At 45.2% G+C, this 18372-nt stretch overlaps 1 protein-coding gene across 3 annotated transcripts in view; it reads right to left on the reverse strand.

Moving 5' to 3' along the window:
• Positions 1–18372, reverse strand: part of PTPRF (protein tyrosine phosphatase receptor type F) — a 390398-nt gene that overhangs the window by 88963 nt on the left and 283063 nt on the right. For all 3 annotated transcript variants that reach the window (XM_062004246.1, XM_062004247.1, XM_062004245.1), the window contains exon 7: positions 2043–2153. In XM_062004246.1, the coding sequence (XP_061860230.1) occupies positions 2043–2153 (111 nt within the window). The remainder of the gene's footprint in view (positions 1–2042; positions 2154–18372) is intronic.

Here is an 18372-nt window from a genome sequence, read left to right on the forward strand (position 1 = left end):
AGACCTGAGAAAGTCAGAGATTTCCTTCCCTCTCCCCCCCTTATTTATTAAAGAAATAAAACATTGCTTTTGGTTTGACTAACTTGAAGTCTAACTAATACAGTAACAACATGATTTTTTGATGGAACATCTGCTATCAGGAACTGTAAGTACAGATACTGTCTAGGACCAGTGAATTTCATCTGATAATAACTGATGGGGTATCCTGTCTTAAATACACAGTGAGGCTTTATCAGGATCACACAGGTTGGAGACTGACATTGTAAAGATTATGTGCAGTAAAAAGGTTTGTTCCAAAAATGTATGTGTAAGAAAATGACAGTTAACAGCAAAGTACATGTCTTAAGAACATGCGTTCTTCACTGAATGTCAGGATCCTCTCATCTGTGGAGACCATCCATGGTCAATGCCTAGCCCAAACAGGACAGACAAACCTTGTGCTGAGCAGCAAGCCAAGTGTGAGATTCGATACACCCCTCAGGATTCACTTGCTAAATAAAGAGTGTTCATTAGTAAGAAATTGGGAAGTTGTTAAGAGGAGGTTTTTCTACCTCTTGAAGCTCCTGTGCCTGTTTTCAGCCACACCTCTATGGAAAACAGAACACTGAAAGTCTGAGCGTGTCACGGGAAGCAAAAGCATCCAAAACAACTGCAGCAAAATTGGTGGGTATCCACACAAATCTGTGCAACAACAGACAACCTGGTAACTAGGATCTTTTCCTCAGAGTGCAAAGTGACAATCTGGGATGAGTTTTAGTGCAGCTTGCCTGAAAAATGAACTTGCAAGAAAACAAGGAGTTTAAAATCATCCATAATTACATTGTGAGAGTGAAATGAGTGATTCCACTGCATAGATATAGCTTCATCTTCTGAATATGCTTAATTGGGTACTTCAGTCTTCCAAAGACTCTTATAATCCAAATTATGCTGCAAAATAAAAGAGTAGTCCCCCAGAATAAGCAAAGAAAACAATGCCAGAAGCCATCCCAAGAAGCAAGCACACAGAATGTGAAGACTTAATCACTCTCATGTCCTCTTTCCATACTAACCAATGCATATACAGCTTTACAACTGCATTTTCTTTCTTCAAAACAGAAGGAGGAAGAAATGAAGATGAGATTTTTATTATTAGACAGTTAATTTACTATGTGGAAATAAAATCTGGTTCTAACTTCCTAACATACAATGGGTTACACCAGCACAAGGACCTTCTTTCTCTTGGGAAAATCCATAGCTACATTTCCCAGGGGTTCCTGACCAGTGGCTCCAGCTATACAGAGTTTCACAGGAAGCAGCACATTAAGAGAAAGTGTACAGGGAATTTAGTCCCTGCTTCTCTCCAAGCTAAATGAAACACCTTTAACATGGAGAAAGAAAACTAGCAGGAGACTATTCTCATGTAAAGCCTAGGCTTCTGGTATGCTGAAAACAGTTTTAGACTGGCAACATAGCATAACTACTAGAAAAATCACTTTACTTCGATTGTGGCTAATTTCCAGCACGTTCCCAGAGTGAGCCATTAATATCCAGAGGCTCAAGCACTGATGCATGTAAGATGGATTAGGAGAACTCCAAAAAAGCCATTCAGTTTTTGAAGACACACATTCCAAAGCAAAGGCCTAAATATCAGCTCACCTACAGCTGAGCACCTCTGGCTCATCAGAGCACGGCCGGTTTTACGCTATTTCGCCAAAGGTTAGTTTACACTAAGAGGATTCAGCACCCCTCCATCCCAATTAAAATAACTATGACACAAACCTAAGGAGTTCAAGGGAGAAAGAAATTCCAATTCTGCCCATATTTCAGCATTTTGCATAATAAACATATAAACAGCAGAAACAGATTTCAGGAATGTGAATCAAACCCATCGTGGATGAAAGGTATCCTCGAGCTTAACATACTGGTTTTGAGCAAAAGACCACACCACACAACCCACAAAGTGTGATCAAGGCACTAAGACAAGGAACATAGTCCTTCACTGAAGGCCATGGAGCCTTTTAAGCAGGAGGAGAGTGACCTCCTTGGGGGGAAGCTGCTCTTACCTCGAACGTAAAGGTTAGCTGGAGCAGAGTAGCGAGTTCCTGCGCTGTTGGTTGCAACACATTCGTATTTGCCTTGGTCTGACTCCTCACTGTTCTCTATTTGCAGAGCTCCTGTACACAAACAAGATGACACAGACAATTCAGGTTATGGCAAATCTGGTAATCAAACAGCCAGCCTCAGAAAAGGAAGACCATGCCCCAGGCTTTTAAAGTATCTTCCAGGATAAATCTATCGTGATGTTCCCTGGACCCACAGGGTACCAGCAAGCAGCCACAAGGTACCTGGTCTGCTGTTAGAAGCTTGTGAAATTGATTAATGTTATTTTTTTAATGCACAAGGAACCAGTTGATGATGTATATTTAACCACCCCAACCACTTAAGTTCATTGCTTCAATAAATGAGAAGAACATACACATACACACATATTAATTACAGCTTTGTATGGGACTCCTGTCTAATAAAAGGACTTTTAATAAGCCTTTAATCAAAACATCCAAGCACAAAGCACACTAACTGTAGTTGTTTGTTTCTTATCTGATGCACACAAAGCCTAGCAAATGCACAACAAATTGGCACCTTCCTGCAGAAACTGGCAGAGACCCATCTCTCCCACCTCACTGCCCCTCCTTTCTACAGACATCCCCCCGTGAACAAACTTTGCCTTTCGTCAGCTTTCTCCATGTCAGTGATCTCTTTGTCCTTTCAGATTTCATTATACACGATACGAAAAGATTAGAAACTCAGGCTGAGACATCAAAGACAGACACCAGTGGAATGGAACCGTGTTGCCCCCAGCTGTGCTGGTGTGAAAGTCACCCTCGCTTTGTCCCAGCAGCACCCACCCCTCCAGCTGTGGGTCAGGAACAGTTGCTTAGCCCAGACTCCAGGTTCCTCAGGACATGATCTGTTCCACTCACAAAGTATCAGATGCATGAGGGGCACGTGTAAATGATGGCAGTAATTGTCAGAACGCACAGAGTGGCAATTCACATGGGGAATCTGTAGAGTACCCATGATGTGGAAGTGACTCCAAGGTAGTATTCTCTCATCTGCTCAGCCTATTCCACGGATGTCCAGCACTGCTCAGCCTGGGAGGCTGGTCTTTCATCCAACTTCTTGCCTAGCACAGATGACTGCAAAACTGGTCACATCTAAACTCCCCTAACTGAGCCCCATATTCAGACTAAAAGGTGGAGATCCAGAGAAAGAAAGAAGCAGGATGCAGATGACAGCAAGCTGGCACTGCAGGAGCGAACGCCGTTGGCCAGACACTGAAGTGGCTGGTGCTCAGCCTGCTTCCCCCAGGCACCGTGGGAATAGTTTTTGAAGTGCCTCCAAGTGCTCAGATTCTGCTGGTTAGGATTGCCTGTAAGAAGGGAACTCTGCTCACAAACCATATACCGAACTAAAAGAAAACATTAACCCCTTTGCTTGTAAGGATTTGAACTCATTTCTGCCTGCCACGGTTCAAAACGACCACTGAGAGTGGCACTGAGTATAGCTGGTGAAATTGCCTTCTCCCTTCTTGCTGGTTCAAGCTGCAGAGGTCAAACTCAGTTTTTCATATCATCAGAACAGAAGAAAAACTAATGTGAATCAACTACTGCCACCTACATTATTTAGAAGGACAAATTGAAACTGTAGCGTAAGTCTATATGTCATGGGAAAAAATGAACTTCCCCGGGTTCTGCCATATAATAAAAATGATGTACAGAGCCCTCCCTATTGTTGCATTAGTGCTGGAAATGAGGCTTCAACTAGACAGAGAAAGCTTGTTTGCAGAAGTCTTTCCACCTACTAACAAAAGGACCTGCCAGCTTTCCCTAGTCATGGTGCTCTCTGGACACCCACGGCCCAAACAAAGCCTATGGAGCTCTGCTGCTTAATTCAGGCAGAGAACGTTGAATTTCTACATGCTGTCTGGGAAAAACATCTTCAAGTAGACAGCAGCATGACAGGCAGTGGAGCAGGACAAAACTTCCCAGCACTGACAAGACACAAAGAATCAGAGACTCTAGAAATGGAAAAGACCTATTAGGTTATCTTGTGCATCCCTGGGGGCCAGGGCAGGATTGCTCCCTGTTGTAAATGTACTTATGTTCTGTCCAATCCCATTTTAAATATGCTGAGTGATAGGTCTTTTCACAGCCTCCTCAAGGATTAGATGCCACAGCCTGGTTATGCTCTCTGTCAGGATGATTCTCCTAGAACTCCCCATATATTATCCCCTCCTTAATTTCTGCTCATTACTCCGTGGACACGCATGTGCTGCAGAGTTCATTCAGAGTGCCTGCATTGGGCTTGGCTGCAAAAAGCTGCTGCAAAACATACCTAAACTTAACAACCCCTCCCCATCTTCAACCAACCAACCAAAAAAGAGCAGATGTGATCACTCTGAGTAAGACCCTGTCTCTGATTTAGCCTGTGGCCCTCATCAGCCAGCTGGGCTGAAAGCAGAGCCAGCTCCGGGGGACAGACAGTGGTGTCTGCCTAGAAAACTGTAAGATCCCTAGATAATTCTGCCACAAACACACACCTTTTTATATGCCCCTTTTAGCCATTTAACACGTATCACTGGTATTTATACTCTTTATACTTGTGATCATCAAGCCTCTTAAATGTCAGTTAGTCAAACTACTTTTTATCTCCAGGGACCTCAAGGAGAGAGAAGAGGAAAATGTAAGAGGATGAAGAAAATGAAGGCAGAGGGGAGTTTCAGACTACATGCTGTTTTTATTCAGTGTCAGTTCTGCAGCCAACATGGATCAGTTTCTAAAATCATACTACAAACATGTAACACGTGTCAGCAATTGTCTGTAAACTGCTCAGGGACACTGGGCAAGGGATTCTGGTTTTGCCTGGGTTGGCACAACTACTCAAACTGTGGTGTATCAAGAGCAAGACAGAATCCAGAAAGCAGAAGGGAGAACTTTCAGAACCTCTCAGTTGAACCAGAAACAAAACAGTTATTATGATAAATCATCATTAGACAAACATACAGATCCTGCAGCACAGCTGGCAGCTGGCAGAAAGTGGAAGGATCATGGTAGACTAATGGCAGTCTGTGGGACTACAGGACTTTTCTTGAAGGACAACTAATTAATGGATATAGAAAGTGTAGGGCATCTCAGGGTATGGAGAATCACTAACAGAGTTAAGAAGCTCAGACATTACTGGGATCAGAAATCTGGACACATAAATGCATCTGACCCTTGAGAAAAACTCTCCAAGTGTAAAATGCTCCAGACCCTAGTTCAGTCATCCCAGAGAAAGGCTTCATCTCTTGGAAGGTTCAAGTCTATGCTGGACAGGACACAAGTAGCTACAGGAAAGGAAGAACTGAGTCCTGAGTAGCTCCTTTGGCTGAAGTTAATGGAAGCTGCATCCAAGACCTTCAAAAGTGCAGTGAATTCTCTGCTTTGACAAGTGCAAAGGACCTGATTTCTATTCCCAGTCCTGTCAACGTCTCATGTTATAGTCTTCTGTGTCTCTGCAAACCAGGGCTAGGAAGGCTGATTTACATTCATTACTTTGGGATTTCTGCTGCACAAGTTGCTGACTAAGGTCTCATTCACACAGGATGTTACTGCAGACTTCTCATATGGACTTTTCCAGTGGTCCTGTGCCAAGGTGCCTTGTTCTCATTTGCATGACTGAGTCATAGAATCACAGAATGGTAGGGGTTGGAAGGGACCTTTAGAGATCATCTAGTCCAACCCCCTGCAGAAGCAGGGTCACCTAGATCAGGTCACATAGGAACATGTCCAGGTGGGTCTTGAAGGCCTCCAAGGAAGGAGCCTCCACAACCCCTCTGGGCAGCCTGTGCCAGGGCTCCCTCACCTCAACAGGGAAAGAGTTGTTTCTTATATTTAAGTGGAACTTTTTGTGTTCCAGCTTCATCCCATCACCCCTTGTCCTGTTGCTGGCTACTATAGAAAAAAGGGATGTCCCAACCTCCTGACACCCACCATTGAGATATTTATATATGTTAATAAGATCTCCCCTCAGTCTCCTCTTCTCCAGACTAAACAGCCCCAGTTCCTGCAGCCTTTCCTCGTATGAAAGATGTTCCAGTCCCTGATGTGCAATCAGGTAGCACAGCTTCAGTGGATGTGTGAGCTGTGCAGATGTGTACAGAGGGGACAGGTGAACAGCTTGTTTGGGAGCTTGTGGGGCTGTACATGTGAATCCCCTCCCTGCTGAGTACCACTCAACTGCTGCTGCCTGCCAAGCACCCTGACCCACAAGGGCTCCAGCAGAAGAGGGGCAGCCGTTCCTCACCACGCTGCTGTATCAGGTTGATCTCGCTTGCAGCTCAAATCTGTTCCTGATAATGCATCTGAGCTTATCAGGGAGCTGACAGCTCCTGAGAAAAATCCCTGGCTGCTCTCCAGTGCCAGGGGGAATGGTGACAATGCAGAGCTTTCTGGAGCTGAGGGCAGGAGTTGGCCCTGCTGATTGACAAGCATCCCTTATAGGTTCTTTACTGTGTGCTGGTATCTCCTTGCCAGAGACAGCATCCCCGTTAGCAGCTCTCCAAGATACTTATCTATTCAAATATACTTGTGCTCAGGCAGAATCATTAGTTGCAGTGACAGTGGTTAAAAGAAGCATTTAAGAAGTGCACTGCACAGAGAGAACATGGGGAAGGCAGATCCTGATAAGGGCTACTTCTTGGCAGCACAGGGTACTGTTGTGCCATGGAGGGCTTGTCACTCTCTCCTCTAGGTGACAAACCAAATGTTAAAAGCTCCAAGCTGCCATACAAACTGATCTCTGAAATCCTGCTACATGGCTCATTGGCTGCTTGTGCTCTCTTTTCCCAGAGAGCACATAGAGTGCTCAACAAAGCAGCCCTTGGGGTGACACTCTTCCCCATCGGTTCCGATCAGAGCTCCATCCCCAGCTGTGGGAGCAGCTCCGTTTCTCTAGCAGGGCACTCATAGTCTCAGCCCTGCTGGCTCAGAGCAAGGTGGACTGACCTTCTGCCCTGGTTATAAAATTAGACATGGAATGAAACGCTCCCTCAAGTACCCAAGCTGGAGGAACCAGGCTGCAGTCACAGCACTCATCTAAGGAAAGGACTTGCAATGCAGATGTTAATGAACTCAGCTACCTGACTACAGCTCTTCCTCATGGAGAAGAGCTAAATTTTGCCCACTCTGCACACTGAAACACATGGCTATCCCAAACCCCTTCCTTCTCTTTCCTCCTACCTCCCTACCTCCAACAGAAACAGCACTTTTACTGAAGTAGTACCCTTAGACACCCCTTCAGCTAGTGCCTAGGTGTGGGTCCCAATCCCTCTTCTGCTCAAAATTCCCTCCCAGAAGAGGAGAATCCTCCTAATAGTATCCAGGGAGCTGTGGAGCAGGTCAAGAGGCAAGCCCAGAGCAAACAATGACCTATAAACGGTGGAGAAAAAGATACCACAAAGCAGTGACAAAGAGGGATTTGGACTTTGATGCCCTGGCTGCTGCCTGAGATGACTAACGCTTGCTGTGGGAGAAACTGAAAGACACCAAAACCACAGGAGAGCCGCTAACAACGCAAATAAGCGTTTCCCATACTCACTGCTTTTGGTAATTTGTACCAGCAGCATCTCACAGCTGTTTCAGAGGATCACACCTAGCCTGCACCAGCCATCAGCACTGCCAATTATGCAAAACAAGATAACTACAAATATATTTTCATTGTTAGTGTTCATTATGGTCATTATGCCTGAGAGGCCGGTGACTGGCATGCAAGGGGCCTGTTCTGGATGGCACTGCTGCTAAGAAATGGCTCTCCTGTGCACTGGAGGCAGCTGCTGATAGTACCTGACTGCTGCCACCAAGCCTGGCCCAGGCAGAGAGAGAGTGGAGGAGACCCAATGTGCTCAGCAGCACGAGGTCTCCTCTTACACAGCGGAGCTTGAGGATGCTCTCTCTCACCAGCAGGTACAGGAAACCCTGGGGGACTCTGCACCAGAAGCGAAGCTGTCAAATGCACAGTAAAGCCTCTGTGTGCCTCTAAAGGGACATGAGTCAATCTGAATCCTGACAGTAAGAAATATGGCATTCCAAACATTTGCAGGCACTACCCCACCCAGCCTCCCCGCCACTGCCTGCTCCTGCAAGCATCTCTCTCATTTTTAAACTGTTCCTTTCACTTTTTCTTGGTGACTGGAAAAGCTCAAGAAACATAGGAGGGTGGGGGGAAATCCTATCACATACAAAGTGCAATCAAATGTACAAACACATGCTCAAAAAGAGACAGCAAAATTCTTTTAGCTTCCTCTAATCTCTCTGGATGGCTTTTACGCTCCAGCTCGCAGAAGAGCTCCGAAATACTGGAGCTATATTTAAACTAGTTGGCTGGGGACTGGCAACGCTCAAGCTGCAGCTATACACAAGTCGGTGTGGGTGTTTACCTGGCTTCCCAGTCAGACAGCTTCTGACACCCAAGTGAGCTGATCTAAAGTTAATTCAGACAGACCTCTGCTACGCTGACGTCTGCAGGGAAGAAATACTCTTATGTATAGGAACCTCAGATATTTCCTGTGGTGACAGAAAAGTAACAAATAAATCTGACTGGAGAGGGATAATGCCTGAGATGATATTTCTTTACCTCCTCATGTGCATCCAATCTAACTCATGTTCAGTCCAGCACCCACCAGAACCACAACTGTGCTCTGCTCTCTGTCACAGCCCGGGGCAGGAAAATGCAGCCAGGTTTCACAAAAGGCTGCACGAGTTTTGATTCCAGAGAAACGCTGGAAAGAAATCTCTTACATTCTACTCCGAGAATAAGAACGGGGTAGAACTTGCTTAAACAGGGATTTGCTGATCCTATCTGCAGGTCACCTTAAGTAGCTAGCTGTTGCCTAGTCTGATGGGCATCTGCCAGCTCCAAGTCTTTCTGATGAACAAATAGGGATTTCAAGATTAAATAACCATCCGGGACAGTCCCAGAGGGGGTAAAGAGTGAAGCTACAAATGGAGATTCTGAATTATAGATGGGAGCTTCTCCTGTTTCAGGGAAGCCAGAGAGAAAGGAGAGAATATGGGGCGGGTAAGGTCAAATGAGGTGTTTAGAGAGAAAGATCTCCTCCTGTTTGCAGGAGGGGAATGGCAGAATTTCTCAAGTTGGCTTCTCACTAACCACACGCTGCTCCCTGTGAGTGGGTTCTCCACTGCTCTGGCACAAAGGCCTTGGATAATGCTCGAACCTCACATGTACTCCAGACACACAACTCCTAGCGACACAGTCACAGCAGCAATTAAATCAAACCAAAACCACCCCTTCCCATCCCACCTCCCCCCATCATTACCAAAGGGTTTGCTAAGAGCCATCAGTTCACCCTTCCTTTCAGACCAAATTAATGGATTCCAAAGCATCAGACTTACCTTAATGAGGAACAAGAGTGCAGCTGGGTATAGAACATGGCAGAACAGTCACTTCTACATGGACACAACCTCACCATCACAAAAGCACTTTCATCTAATCTGTCATTATCTTTAGAAATTCAGTGACCTCCGTTTTAAATAAAAGGCATCAGGCTGACAGAAATCCTCTGGGAGAAGCCAAGAGAGCAGCACGTGGCTTCTGTTTGCTCTCACAGAAATGTCATCTTTGACATTCAAACAGGACACATATATTTTAAATAATGTCAAGAACACTCTTAAAATACCTCGTCAGGACTCAAACGGGGGTGGGAAGGGGAGGGGGTGGGGGTGTGGGGAACTTATGTTTTATGAGATGGATGGTTCTGTCCACAGAGATGCGTTCGGCTCCCAAGCAGGGGGTATGGAGCACCCATGCGGTTCTGGTGCTGAGTCACTAATGTCATTAGGCAGGGTGGGCGCGCGGGAGGCCCCCGGATGGCGCACGGCGTGCGAGCTCTGAGAGCCTGGCTACTTAGCATTCGAGCTGTCGCTTCATTTTAGGATTTGCAGTAGAAATAGGAGATGAAGAAATAGTTTAAGGAGCTTGTAACATCACAGCTGTCAATCTCCAGCGTTCCAAAGGGAGGAATGACAGATCTATAAGCCCATTCATATCAAAATCAGGTTTGCAGTCTTTTTCCCTGACCCAGATTTGCTACAGAGGCAACTTAATGCAAATATGCATCAAACGGCAATTCACATTTACTCTAGAATCACTTAACAGGAGCTGAAAACATTAACCCTCAGCAACAGAACCAGTTCCAGAGAGTCAGATTATTAACTTCCAGCAGCGATTCAGGGAAAAGGAGGAGGAAAGGGGACAAGGGGGAAAACTGAACCAACGAGGTCGTGTTGATTTGTAGGTGGTGGCCATTCTGTGGAGAAATCCAGGGGGCAGTTAACAGGGGTAACCAAAATCACAAGAGGACCTTAGCATGTAACGCTGATTAACACACTGCAGTTAATCTAAAGGGACAGCTTGGAGCGTTTAGGCTAGAAAAGACAATGCTCCAATTGGAAAGTCATTACTGGTACATACAGGCTGTGAAAACTAGCCAGGGACTGTGTACACTGGGCTGTCAAACCAGGGCTGGGTTTAATTAATGAAGGCTTAAAGCAGCCAGATGTGCTTCTGATTCATCTACTCAAAACAAATCTTTGTGCTACAAAGCAACATCGGCATGTCTGGCTTGGAGAAGGAGGGGCTGGAGCGGTGGTTCTCCACTCTGCCGCTGCTGCTGCTACGTTAGAGGGTGAGCACGCTTGAAAGGCAAACACGAGGAAGGCAAACAAAGGTTTGCTCCTTATCCCACAGCCAGATTTGCTCAAACTTTCAAGGATTTTATCTCCTTCTGGTTACAGTTTCATGCCCACCAAGAGCAGCAGAGAAGAATTTGTCTGTTCTCTTGTGAAAACGTTACCTCTTTACACTTACACCACAGCAATCCATTAAAAACCCCCTAGATGCAAAACCTCAGAGGTCACAACTGCACGGGGAGTTGAGAGACTCGCAGGAGATGTCAACCCTCCCACGGAGGAGGCCAGGGACCATCTTTCCTGTCTGCAAACTTTCTGTCGGATAACCCCCTTTCGACAGTGCAAAACCGCAATGGATGAGTCTACAAGGAACCACGCTAAAAACCAAGCAAAAGAAACACACTGGTGGTGGGAGAGTGTGGATGAGTGAGAGCGCTGGCAGAGTTAGGGCTGAGAGTAAAAGCTGGCGATGAGAAACACTGGAGGAGAAGGGACAAGGCAGACAGGAGATGGAGTGACGTGACAACTGGAGGCACATTTCAGCATTCTTACCTCTGATCGGTGTACCACCTGGTGAGGTAATTTGAATGCAAATAAGATTAGAGAGAAGCATTAGTACAGAGAGGAAAGGAAGAAAATTATAACTAAAAAGCAGAAAGTTCTTTTCAAAGCTAGAATTTGTATTAGCGCGACAGGAATAAACAAAAAGAAACTGATGTGCAAAGTCAGTGACACTCTCAGGAGGTTAGTAAAGCCCACTGCTCCCAGGAGTGCAGCATCCAGCCCTGCACCTTGCCATTACAGCCAACCACCCTCCTGAACGGGGGTGGGGGGGGCTGAACTAAGCTGCCGCGGTGGCGTTGAGGGCTGGCCTCACCCTCGCATTCACCCACAGCACTGTTCAAGCAGTTGGGATGGAGGACACGCCTGGGGAGATGGTGCGGTGCCCCGTCATTCCTCACACAGAACACGGAGCGGGTGTCCCCGAGGCTGTGTGACCGTGAGTGTGCTGCGCAGGGGGAGAGGAAAGCGCATGGCTGCAGGCGCCAGGTGCAATTTTGCTTTGAGGTTAGAATGACCAGTGGGACAAAATCTGCTCGCTTAAAGACATTAAACCAAAGGGGAGAGTGTAAGGAATCGGCTTTGAGTCATTTTCTGCATTCACGTAACCCTTGCATCGGGTTCCCTCCAGCAAAGAAACTGGAGTCACGCAGAATTAACTTTATATACAGAAATATTTTGAAGACAAGTAGTTTCTGGTAATGTAACAATGGCATGCTAGCCAGACCTCCCGCTGCCCCTGCCTAATTTGGATGTTAGGGAATCTCTACCCTCTTTATAAGGCACTGGAGATAATTTTACATGCTGTAATGACGAGTAACTTATAAGGAGGGCTTCTTTGGGAATGAGCTTATCCCTGTGCAACGATCTCTAAAGGCTTGTTTTATGAGGTCAATGTTGTTTAGCAACTGGAGGATCCACTGGTCAGTATCTTGAGCTCAGCATACATTCACTAATGAAGCATGACTGAAGGGGAGATGCTCCAGTTGGGCAAATTGGCAGGGAACCCTTCTACTCCCCATTTTTGTCCCCTTGGTCTTATTTTGCACATATGAAGGCTGTTAGTATAAGTGAGAGATTCATGCAGATCGAATCTGTAGGCAGTTCATGGTATGTGTTGGTTTTATGCAGATTTGTAGGATCTGAATACCAAGCACTTACCAAAGAAAACTGAGGAGTTTAAACAGACAGAAAAACAGGGTTAAACAGGACACAGTGTGTCAAATCATGTTCAGTGTATTGATTAATAAATACCAGTATGCATACAAGAGTGTCGTGTATCTCAGATTTACAGCTCATTCCATTATCCACAACAATGATCACCCAATGGGAAAGAAAGACAGAAAAGAATTTCTGAAAATACAAAGAAGGCACATTTTAAGCATGTTTAACTCGCCCCTTAAAAGTAATTACAATATTTACACATTTTCTTTCCTAACTACTCTTCCTTTAGGCAGAGTCCTTTCTCCAAGCAGGAGCAGCAATTCAAACTACTCATTTCAGCGTTTTTCTCTGCCAAGATGACATTACCCCATTTTAACTTTATGTCTGGTTATATTTTCTGACACTTTCTATCCACAGATGACTGAAGCATCAGGAAAGATCTTGCAGTGACTGAAGCTGTAGTTAATCTCTCTCTCTCTTTCTCTTGCAATAATAAATCTGCTGCTTATTTATCTATCTTAGTAACTACCACTACCCTTGACAGAACAGTTATACCCAGAGATACTTGCATGGAATCGCACAGCCATGGAAAACAGGGTTATTTCTCTTTGCTTGTTGGAAAGTTTGCCAAGGTTTATTTTTGCTCTGTTTGGTCTAGGGCCTCCCTCACCCCTCCCGTCCCCCCTCCTTGTCCCCTTCCACAACCCTCAGAGTTAAGAAAAGCATCACCACACTGTGTCACTGCCCGTGGGAACAGTGCAATGACTTTGAGCACAAGCCCAAGGGGCAGAAAGCAGAACTTCCTTCTCTCTCATCTGGCTGAAATAGGGTTTGTTGTTCTGCCCTAGAACTGAAAAGATTTGCAGCAAATCTTTAAGTCTATTCCCTGTAGAGGCTAAGCCCTTTCTCTAATACACAATTGTCTATACAGAGCTCTTAGGAGCGACTGCATACTTGAAGCAGATTCCCTAAAACATAAGTATGACCAGGTCACTTTTTCCTGTGTTAAATCCCAGTCTTCCTGGCCTCTGAATGTAAGCCAGCCCTTGTGGGAGCAGTACAGAGGCTTGCTGTATTTAGTGCAGTGTTTGTTCTGGGTCTCTCTTGCCTCTGCAAAGTTAAAGACTTTCACTCTTCACTTGGAGGACAGAATTACATGAAGTGCACAAGGCTTCTCTGTTGGAGCTCAAACTTCCTCATCCAGAAGAGAGAAACGTTTCCATTTGCCCTTCACATCATATGACAATGCACCTACGGCTGTTGTCCTTTCAGGGTGTTTCTCAAAGGGACCAAATCACAGCACATAGGCCATGGAGTTCCGACATAAGAGAGTCCATCGAGTGATGGAGGTGCCATCACTCAAATAGTTACTGAGGTCACCTTGTGCCCTGTGATTCTCAGGCTGCTTCATGCAAAGGGCATCCCGAGATGAACTTCAAACTCAATTCTTTGTGTTTGAAAGGTCTGAAACACTCACAAGGAAGTTCATTTTCCCTTCATGATAACACACAGTGAATAACAGACCATTCATTCACTTCAGTCAGGAGTGAATGCTGATCCTGACATCCTCTGTGTACTGGAAGTGCACAGGCAGGTGCCCAAGGCAAAGCAAAACATGGGATGATACATTGGAAAACTCCATGGGATTATTTGCATCAGTAGTTCCCAGTGTGGAAGACAGGCTCTGTTGGAGAAGGATCTTCACTCTGCTGATACAAACTCACCCCAGCTTATCATCGCCCCACTTCCATGTAGGAACCTAAACCACCAAAAAATCACTCTAAAGCAACATCAAACAGAGAAACCAAGGCTCTTGCTGCCTGCAACTGGGCACGAGAGCCGCGGAACACCGAATCCCAGAGACCTCTGACAGTGCTTTTGCCTACTTCCTAACATAGTTTTAGGGGAAACTATTTTCAGAAGTACTACAGGAAAGATTATTTGCCACCATTTGCAACGTGGAGCCTGTGTGGATCCCATCCATCACTTTTGTGTGAGCCTCACACAGCAAGACCAAGATGTCCCGTGTGGGTTCTTCCAGGAAATAAGAGCTCAGCTGTCCAGTGATCGGCCGTGACACTGCTTTGACCCTCATCCAGTCAGTCCTTCCTGAGAGAGCATCCTTTTGTGTTTTTTCTGATCCTTTTGGACAATACTCCCCGATCCCCATTCTTTAGGGCTGTCCTTAAAACACCTTGTCCCAAATTGATGCCCATCTGATGCCTTGTCGCAAAGCTGTTTCTCGCCACGAGCTGAACGTCTTCCGTTGGGTACTGACTGCTGGCTGTTATCAGGGAAGCAGGATATAGCCCTCACTGCCATTTCACTGGGACAAGCACCACCTCTCTTCACAAGTTTCTTCTGTCTATGCTGGGTAATTCTTTTGTTTCCAAGTAAACAGTGCTTCTACCTATAGGATGAAGACTAAAATGAAAATGCTTGCTGCTAATAAGGGCATAAATGCAGCAAGATGATCTGGTGAGCCGGCTCCCGCTGCTGCTTTGATAGAGGTGCTTACACTTTTCCAGAGGGTGACTGAAGTCACCTGCAGAGCCCTCTCTGATACTTTACTTGCAGTTAATTGCCTGCAAGCCACACTAGGGTCTAGGGCACGGTTCCGTAACTCAGTTAATTGATGGTGATTAAAAGAGAAAGATACTTGCTTTAAGACCAAGTTCTTTACTAGATAAAAGATGACAATGTTGCCTGAATTTCCTTACATTGCCACAGATATCTGTGTGTTATCATTCAGAATAATCATTTACTCTAATTTGGTGTTTTGCTTTAGACGTCTTCTGAAGAGCAAGGTGGAAGAGCAACTCTTCGACTCTGAAACTCACTGGAAGTATCACTCAAGAGCTTTGAGAGTACAAATACCATCAGAGTTGCTTTGAGGTCTTCAGGAGCTTGTGATCCAAGAATGTTTATGTAACTGTGAAGCACCAGCACAATCTATATTGAGGGAATTTCTGACACATTATCAACTAATTTTAAAACACAGTTAGAGGTGCAGCACTGACCTTTGCTGCCAGAACCAATACGTACATCACCCGCAGCACTACAAAGTCTGGACAGTTTTAAAATCAGTTCAACCAAATAGGTTTTAGATGAGTTAGAAGGCTGGGGAGGTTTCTCAGCTCCGAGCTGGCCTTAGATCCTGTGTCAATGACTGAGAGGTAATGACTGAAGCTATGCACCCTGGGGGAGAACAGCGAGTTGTCCTGAGTCACTGCATTTGCAGAAAAGCAGCCTCTCCGCAAGAGGTGGGAAGTATTAGCAAGATGAGCAAGGGAGAATTTTGCTACAACCAGCATGAGTCAGAGACCTTGCTTTTGCCTTGATCTGTGATAATGGAGATGAAAACCTGTACTTATTTGTGCTCTCATCTCTAGAGCAATTAGCCCAATGCTACTGGCAAAACTACCCAAGAGATGGACTTGAAAAAGAATTAAGCGTTATTCAGGAGGAAAGATAAATGTATTGGGGAGAAAGGGGGAGAAAAAAGCCCTCTGAATGTAAAAGAGTTGTGCTCTCAGAAGGTTTAATGAGAAAAATGCATACACACACATATCGATGTAATTAGTAAGTGAGGCATGGTTGGATACAGGGCAGATTTATGAACTGTGCATTTGCTCCTGACAAAGACACCAGTCCTCTGGGGTTAAAAGAGTGTAAGATGATGGCTTGGCTGACTTAAACCGCAAACTCTCTGGTACCTTAAAAGAAGATGAACAGATCTCTAGAAACCGATGTTCAGAGCCCCGATGGGCACACGATCTGACTGTGTGCAAGTTCAAAGCCCTGCCTGAAGCCCCCTGAGCACTGCCAGTCCACATGACTGTGAGTGTCACAAGAGAGCACCTTTCCTGAACGTGCTGCTTTACCTCTAGCCATTTATTCCATGCTAGAAGCAAAAAGAAATGAAATCATCCCTCAACCCCCCTTTCTAAATCAGGCTCCCAAGCTGCTTTGACCTTTATGACCTATATTTAGTACATATGAATAATAATATGTACTTGTTTGACACTGCATATGCAATGCTGAGCTCATCCCTTGCTGTAGCTATTGTAACTGTATTACATCTGTTTAGCTTTTATTGGGTTTTAATTAAATGAAATTAAATGAGCGTATATTTAGATTGAGATAGTATAAACTGACATTCATGCAGACATGCCAGGCTGGCTGTAAGATATGATCTTAATGGAGCAGAGACTCTGCAAACTATTAAACTCTCCCATATAATGAGGTATGTATTTAAACACACTCTTCTTTGAAAACCAGCTCTGGCCCACGATGGAGTGCTGGAGAGCTCAATTAGCACCTTGCAGAACGGATCAGGGACTGCCTGACCCATCACACTGCTCACACAGGGCGACTAGAGTCAGGTAAGTGGTACTTGGGCCATTTAAAGTGCAGGTCCTACTTTTTACCAACTGAAAACACAGGAAGAATCCACAAATGCTAGCAAGGTTGGATTTCTGGCCCGTAAGAAGCAGCGAACTTCTTGCTCCCCACTCAGTCAGGGTGAAGCAAAGCCTTGGGCAATCTCGGCATAGCATCACCAGGTCCTGAAAATAAAACTTCACTCATATCTGAAAGTCTCTTGCATTGAACTGTGGGAACCTCCCTTACCACATTACAGAGCTAACCAATTGCTTTTGCGAGTCTGAGGATGTGTGCTGCTCATTGATTTCTAAAAGGTTCCCTTGACACCTCCCTTGGTAATTACTGTGTCTTCAGCAAGCAGCCAGCTCTAGAGTTTGAATCCCAGGTGAAATATTCAATTGAGATGTTGCTCAAGAACAGCGAAAAGGAAGCAGGATTTGGACACGGTGACGGGGTTTACTAGTTTGTTTTTAAACTTTCTATCTCACTAAACTTGTGAAGCAGCTGGTAGAGAGGCAGACAAGTGCCTGCGAAAAGGAGGCTGAGGAACGTACAGCAAGTGCATCAGGAGCTGCCTTGTTGCTCATTTATGGCAATTTGTGATGCTGATTTAGTCAGCCATGAAGTGAAACACATCCATGTGCGCTTTCCTATTGCTGCTTCCTAAAGCTTCTCAGAATAATTAACAAGTGTGATATTTTCCTTCAGCACAAACAGATCAAGATTAAACCATGTTGTGGGGGAGATAAGCTAAAGGTCACTGGGAAATTTCATAAGCTATAAATGCATTAGTATAATTAGCGCTCACTAGTACATCAAGGTGGGATCAGGAGTGTCAGGCTGGGTTCTATTTTTGATGAGAGTGATGTCTCATTACCCACTCCCCCAAGTTCAAGCCTACTTCTTATCATCCAAGCATCATCAGATTTATACAGAGGGCTCCTGCTATGGGGAGATGTGTCAAGACTCTCACCTCACTTGGAGGAAGATGGTGTTGCCCCGGCAGCAGCACTCCTAACAAATGGCTTCTGAGTGCCCAGAGATGCATCTCAGGCAAGGCAGTTTGACTCTTATTTAAGCACGATACTTTTCTAGACCAAAGTTGTTCCAGCTCTGTTTACCCTACACAAAGTACAGATGGGATGTGAGCTGTTTTTTTTCCCCCCAGACTAAAGCTGCTGCGTAGTGCTGCTGGGTATTGTCAAATAGCCAGTGCAATTCACGCTGGGGAGCTGCACTTCATCAGTGAATAAATCAACGCTTTATTTTCTCTAATTTTCTAATGGGTCTTACAGTCCTGGGAGACCAAACAGTGCAGCACAAAAACAAGAGTTCCTTGTTAAAATGAGTGCCTTCTTAGCCACCCACAAGAAGTAACCGTCTGTGTTTCAAAAGCCGGTATTTGGCTTATCAAGCAAACAGACAAAAAGAGAGAAACGGCATTTTTCAAAACTGTGTCCACCTCCCTTTGAAATCCACAGAACTGCTGCTTCTGGGGTTTTTCCTTATTCTTGTGGAGTCACTTAGCAAGAAC

This window comes from Colius striatus, chromosome 10 (assembly GCF_028858725.1).
Source record: "Colius striatus isolate bColStr4 chromosome 10, bColStr4.1.hap1, whole genome shotgun sequence".
In the NCBI taxonomy this organism is placed as follows: domain Eukaryota; kingdom Metazoa; phylum Chordata; class Aves; order Coliiformes; family Coliidae; genus Colius; species Colius striatus.